The following is a 7,214-nucleotide window of genomic DNA, read 5'->3' as shown; positions in this document are numbered from 1 at the left end:
CACCTATGGATGAGGACAGTGTGGGGTGGGGTGGGAACCGGGTGGAGGGGAGCTATGGGGGGAAAAAAGAGGAACAACTGTAATAATCTGAACAATAAAGATTTAATTTTTTTAAAAAAAGGCTGCCAGAGAGAGACAGAATGTTACCTAGAAGGGATCTCCCATTAGACCAGGGGTCCTCAAACTATGGCCACATGCAAATACAAATATTGTATTTGTTCCTGTTTTGTTTTTTTACTTCAAAATAAGATATGTGGAGTGTGCATAGGAATTTGTTCATAGTTTTTTTTTAAACTATAGTCCGGCCCTCCAACGGTCTGAGGGACAGTGAACTGGCCCCCTGTTTAAAAAGTTTGAGGACCCCTGCATTAGACTATCAACCTATTTTTCAACAGAAACACATCAGGCCAAAAGGGAATGGAATGAAGTATACAAAGTGATGTAAAGCAAGGGATTGAATCCAAGAATACTCTATCCAGCAAGGTTATCATTCAAAATTGAAGGTGAAACCAGAAAATTCACAGTAAAAAAAAGGCTAAGGGAGTTTATTTCCACCAAGCCAGTAATGCAAGACATGCTAAAGGAACTGCTGTAAAAAGATGAAATAGAATGGGAAGAAGGAGCACAGTCATAAAGAAGAAAAATGGCAAAAAACAATACCTATCAATAATAACCTTAAACCTAAATGGATTAAGTGCTCCAATAAAAAGACAGGGTAGCTGAATGGATAAGAAAACATGACCCATATATATGATGTCTACAAGAGACCACCTCAGAAAAAAAGACTCACACAGACCGAAAGTGAAGGGATGGAAAAATATTTTCAGGCAAAAAAAAAATAAAAAAAAAAAAAATGGGGTTGCGATACTTATATCTGACAAAATAGACCTCAAAGTGAAGGCCATAAAAAGAGATAAGGGACCGACGTGGCCCTGGCGGGAGCCGAGCCGAAGCCAGAGTCACAGAGACGCGGAAACATGGAGGCCTGAGCCTCTGCCACTCTCTTGTCCCTGAGCTGGAAGCAGATCTCCCTGTCGGCTGAGACAGGTTGTCTTGTGGAAATGAAGATTTAAGGACAAGTTGTCTACCAGATTAGAAGATGGGATCAAACAGCAGCAGAATTGGTGATCTTCCTAAAAATGAGTACTTAAAAAAGTTATCAGGCACAGAATCTGTCTCTGAGAATGACCCGTTCTGGAATCAGCTTCTCTCATTTTCTTTCCCTGCACCAACCAGCAGTACTGATTTGAAGCTCTTGGAGGAGGCAACTATTTCAGTCTGCAGGTCTTTAGTTGAAAACAATCCTCGAACAGGAAACCTTGGTGCATTGATTAAGGTCTTCCTTTCTAGAACCAAAGAACTAAAACTTTCAGCAGAATGTCAGAATCACATCTTCATTTGGCAGACAGACAATGCTTTGTTTATTATTTGTTATTTGCTGAAAGTGTTCATCTGTGAGATGTCAGAAGAGGAATTACAACTTCATTTTACTTATGAAGAAAAATCTGGCAGTTACAGTTCTGACTCAGAAGATCTTTTGGAAGAATTAGTCTGCTGTTTGATGCAGTTAATCACTGATATACTCATAGACTTGGAAGAATTAGTCTGCTGTTTGATGCAGTTAATCACTGATATTCCACTCATAGACCTTACATATGAAATATCAGTGGAAGCTATATCAACAATGGTTGTTTTCCTTTCCTGTCAACTATATCACAAGGAAGTTTTGCGACAGAGCATTAGTCATTGATGCAAGGTCGATGTCTTCCATACACCAGCAAACTTGTGAAAACTTTATTGTATAACTTCATCAGACAAGAAAAGCCACCTCCCCCAGGCGCCCACGTTTTCCCTCAGCAGTCGGATGGGGGAGGACTGCTGTATGGACTTGCATCAGGCGTAGCAACTGGACTCTGGACTGTCTTCACCCTGGGTGGCGTGGGAAGCAAAGCGGCCAACATGCCGGCACTTTCTTCCCCTCTGGCCAACCAGCGTCTCCTGCTCCTGCTGGTGCTGGCCAACCTGACAGATGCTGCAGATGCCCCAAACCCCTACAGACAGGCCATCATATCCTTCAAGAACACACAAGATAACAGTCCTTTCCCCTTGTCAATTCCACATGCTTTCCAGATTAATTTTAACAGTTTGTACACGACTCTGTGAGCAGCAGACATCTGATCAGGCAACTCTCCTATTGTATACATTGCTCCATCAGAATAGTAATATTAGAACGTACATGTTGGCTCGCATAGATATGGAAAATCTTGTTTTACCAATTCTTGAGATTCTGTATCATGTTGAAGAAAGAAACTCACACCACGTGTATATGGCGCTTATAATATTGTTGATCCTTACAGAAGATGATGGCTTCAATAGGTCCATTCACGAAGTGATATTAAAAAATATTACTTGGTATTCAGTACGGGTTTTAACAGAAATTTCACTGGGGAGTCTCCTAATACTGGTCGTAATAAGAATCATTCAGTACAACATGACAAGGACAAGAGACAAGTACCTTCACACAAATTGTTTGGCAGCTTTAGCAAATATGTCAGCCCAGTTCCGTTCTCTCCATCAGTATGCTGCCCAGAGGATCATCAGTTGGTTTTCCTTGCTGTCTAAAAAACACAACAAAGTTCTGGAACAAGCTACACAGTCCTTGAGAGGTTTGCTAAGTTCCAATGATGTTCTTCTACCAGATTATGCACAAGACCTAAATGTCATCAAGGAAGTGATTCGAATGATGTTAGAGGTCATCAATTCCTGCCTGGCAACTTCTCTTCACCACAACCCAAACCTGGTGTATGCACTGCTTTACAAATGAGATCTCTTTGAGCAATTTCGAACTCATCCTTCATTTCAGGACATAATGCAAAATATTGATCTGGTGATCACCTTCTTCAGCTCCAGGTTGCTACAGGCTGGAGCTGAGCTCTCGGTGGAATGGGTCCTGGAAATCATGAAGCAAGGAATTGTTGCTCTGCCCAAAGACAGGCTGAAGAAGTTTCAGGAATTGAAATTCAAGTATGTGGAAGAGGAGCAGCCCGAGGAGTTCTTCATCCCCTATGTCTGGTCCTTGGTGTACAGCTCTGCCGCCGGCCTGTACTGGAGCCCGCAGGACATCCAGCTGTTCAGGATGGACTCCGACTGAGGGCAGCCCTGCCCACCCTGCCACCAAGCACCTTCTCGCTCTTTCTTTCTGGCGAACAGACCAGGGAGATGGCCTGGTGTGTCTTCTGTTAGGATCAGGAAACAGGCGTGTTTCCCTTGCACACTCGGATGTGGAGCATCGGTGTCAGTTGTTAGTAGATCACTCGGCTTCGATTATAGTACAAAAGGGGGGGGGGGCACAACAATGATAAATATCCAACCTGCTGTCAATGAAAAAAAAAAAGAGATAAGGAAGGCCACTTCATAATACTAAAGGGAGCAATTAAATAAGAAGATATAACTCTGGTAAACATATATGCACCAAATACAGGAGCACACAAATACATAAAAAAACTTCTGGAAGGTATCAAGGAAGAGATCAACAGCAATACAATCATAGCAGTGGACTTTAATACCTCATTGACACCACTGGATAAATCCTCTAGACAAAAAATCAGCAAAGAAACAGCAATCCTAAACAACCCACTAGATCTGATAGAATTAATTTAAAAAATATATATTTTATTGGTTTTTTAGAGAGAGGAAGGGAGAGGGATAGAGAGCTAGAAACATCGATGAGAGAGAAAAATCAATCAGCTGCCTCCTGCACACTCCCTACTGGAGATGTGCCCACAACCAAGGTACATGCCCTTGAGTGGAATCGAACCCGGGACCCTTCAGTCTGCAGGCCAATGCTCTAAACACTGAGCCAAACCAGTCAGGGCCAATAGAATTAATTGACATCTTCAGAACATTTCACCCCAAAGCTACAGAATACACATTCTTCTCAAGTTCACATGGGGCATTTTCAAAGACAGACCACATGGTAGGACACAGACTAAGTCTCTACAAATTCAAGAAGGTAGAAATCATCTTTTCAGATCACAATGGCATAAAATTAGAAATCCACTACAATAAAAACAATCAAATACATGGAGGCTAAATAGCATGCTATTAAACAATGAACAGGTTATCAAATAGATCAAAGAAGAAATAAAAAACATTCTGGAAACAAATAAAAATGAAAACACAACAATTCAAAATGTGTGGGACACAATGAAAGCACCCCTGAGAGGGAAGTTCACACTAGCACTACAGGCCTACCTCAAAAAAACAAGAAAAACTGGCAATAAGTTATCTAACCCTACAACTTAAAGAACTAGAAAGAGAGCAACAAGAAAAGCCCAGGGTAAGTAGAATGAAGGGTATAATAATGATAAGAACAGAAATAAATGACATAGAGACAAAACAAAACAAAACAAAACAAACAAACAAACAAAACAAAACACCAAAAAAAAACCCACCCCCAAAATCCCCACAAAAAAACAATACAAAAGATCAATAGAATCAAGAGCTGGCTCTTTAAAAGGATAAACAAGATTGATGAATCTCTAATCAGGCTCACCAAGAAACAAAGAGAGAGGACCCAAATAAACAAAATCAGAAATGAAAGAGGTGAAGTCACAAATGACACCACAGAAATACAAAGGGTGTTAAACAGACACCGAAACAGACTTCTTTTAGTCTTTATTGTAACTTTGTACTATCTTTAAAAAACTAGAACCTTGGAAGAATTTTTCAAAGAATTAATGCATCATTGTATATGAATCTAAATGAGGAACATTATTAACATTGAAGTGCTAAATGAGAGAAAATTTTCAAATGGGCTGAAAATGTCCATTTCTAGAACATATTCACATATGTGCAATATTATATATGTATCATGTTTACATGCATACATATACATATACATAGGATTGTACTGAAGCATCTATATATATAAAAAACCGGCGACTGGAACCCCAGAACGACCAGAACAACCGGTTGCTATGACGCCCACTGCAGTCAGCCAACCTGCCCAATCAGGGGCGGGGCTGGCTGGCCAACCTCCCATGGCTCCTCCCCCCAGCTGGCCTGGCCCCAATCGGCCCCCACCCTTACATGAATTTGTGCACTGGGCTTCTAGTTTTTAATAATAAAGAATTAGACACTACCTAAATGCCCTTAGTTAAGAAATTGGTTTATTAAATAATGGTGATAAGATTAACTTGAAATGCAGGAAGACAGGGCAGGGGTCCAGTGTAAAACAAAGGCAGGTGGAACATAGGCAGGGGCAGACATGGCAGTTTGAGCAAGCCTAATCACAGGAACCAACCACGCAGAAATAATAAAATGTTTCTGGACTCAAAGTGGGAGGCATGAGAAAACAAGGGAGGGCCTGCAGCAACAAGGTGTATAAACACATAGAAACAGAGAAAGTTCAGCATAGAAACAGAGAAATTTCAGCATAGGAACAGAGAAAGAATACATAGAAGCAGGGAAAGTTCAGGTCTGTTGCTGGGTAAGAACACTTGGGGAAATCAATTAGGTGACAACATGGATAGATATAGAGCAGGCTTGTAGCAAATATATACCCCTAGAGTACAAGGCTTCACAGGCAGCCCATTATTGGGCCCCACTCCCCATGTGGGGAGTCTGAATCTGCTTGTAATAAATTTTCCACACTTTTGCTTAAATCTTCTGGGCCAAGGAACTCATTCTTTGGTGTCATGAGACATGACCCTGGGGAAAAACCTGGGCTCATGGTTCAGTTATTACCTTTGATGGCTCAGTCTGAGAATCAATCTCTCCCCATCAAATGGTGAGCCTATTGACCCTATCACTTCTTTTGATGTTTCCTTTGTTATTTTGGAAGCATTGTTGGGTGTCTGTCAGCCACAAAATCAGGTTGCTGTCTCCAGGGGGCACTTTTCTTTTTCAATTTCCAAATGCAGTCTAAGGCTTTTGGGTCATTTAAAAGCAGGCTTGGGTTAGCCAGTTAAAAACCATTAGGGTGGCTTCCACATAAAAAGGCTCCCATGGAAGGATGAACTGGCTGTTGGACCGGGTTAGAAAGCAGTAGGCTTCCCGCCAGTTGCAAGACCAAGTCTGACCAATGACTAAATGAGTGCTTGGATCCTTATGCAGGCTCCAAAGATCAAAGAGGCAAATTCCTCCCCCTGGTTTGAGAATCTCGAATGTTCTTATGAGTAATGACCTCGCAGAGATGTCTGGGGTTAAACCCTAAGACGTGCAGGGGCCTCATAGGGACTAGAGAATACAATGGTGATTAAATTCTGACCTGTCCAGGGAGTGCACATAAGAGCTGGTCACTCAGTGCTCCGAGTCTTCATGGCTGTTTTAGACAGCTGGGGAAAGAAACTGAGACACGTAAAAGGAGGAAATGACCAGAGGTTTCACTGCCTCTGGGAGTTCCCTTCATAAATAGCATACTTGGACCCACTACATACAGCCCAACCCTGGCCTGTTCCCTTGTTAGGATTTCTATTGCCAAAGATCTGCTCAAACTTTCATGCCTTTTTCCTCCTCCTGCCCAAGGTTGGGGGTGAGGGAATGCTAAATTCTTCAGATCCTGGCCCAGGCTGGTTGATCTGTCATTCTTGATGTCCGCTACTACAGATAGACCCAGCCATGTGTGAATGGAGGATTCCTTCATCTCCCCAATGCCTCCTTGGACCTGACCCCCACAGACCTGATTTCTTCCAGCTCCTTGCAATGGCCTTGTGGGGATAAGAAGGGATTTGGGTCTTCAATAGAATGTTACTGGATCCAAGGAGGGAATGCCCTTGCCTGAGGGGCACAGCTTGACCTGGTGTTCACACAACACCATGTGCTGGCGAGCATTTAAAGTAGGATGGAGAGGTAGGTCAGGGCATTTTCCACACATTAGGGCATTAGATCATCAGACAGAATGGAGGAGGACTGCAGGGTTTGAATTTACAACAATGCTTAAGGCCCTTCAGCACTTTCTACAGTGCTCCCTGTGGTTCTTAGGACCTTTGAAATACAAGTACCTGTTCCAAAATTCTAGTCTGGCCATCTTTAAAGGCACAAGTTTCTAGGAAAAACTTAGCCACATGTGCAAATCAAATTAACTCATTACAGTTTTGATTGCTAGATCGCCTGCTTTTATCTTTATTGCTAAAAGTCTGTAAAGTAGATTTAGAGCTGTTATAATGTCTTTTGCTTTGTTGAGAATGTGCTTTGAAACTAAGTATTTTTAA

General features: G+C 41.9%; 1 protein-coding gene across 1 annotated transcript; it reads left to right on the top strand.

Moving 5' to 3' along the window:
* The first annotated feature begins 980 nt into the window (after positions 1 to 980).
* LOC102241477 (dymeclin-like) lies at positions 981 to 3,379 on the top strand. Its single transcript, XM_014548331.1, is given in 4 exon segments — positions 981 to 1,556; positions 1,605 to 1,745; positions 1,748 to 2,153; positions 2,155 to 3,379. Coding segments are annotated over 4 exon segments (2,001 nt in total). The 5' UTR covers positions 981 to 1,099; the 3' UTR covers positions 3,152 to 3,379.
* Positions 3,380 to 7,214: the final 3,835 nt, after the last annotated feature.

This window comes from Myotis brandtii, unplaced genomic scaffold, assembly GCF_000412655.1.
Source record: "Myotis brandtii unplaced genomic scaffold, ASM41265v1 scaffold502, whole genome shotgun sequence".
Taxonomy (NCBI): domain Eukaryota; kingdom Metazoa; phylum Chordata; class Mammalia; order Chiroptera; family Vespertilionidae; genus Myotis; species Myotis brandtii.
Note: the sequence above shows the minus strand (reverse complement) of the source record. Positions and strands in the feature narration are given on the sequence as shown.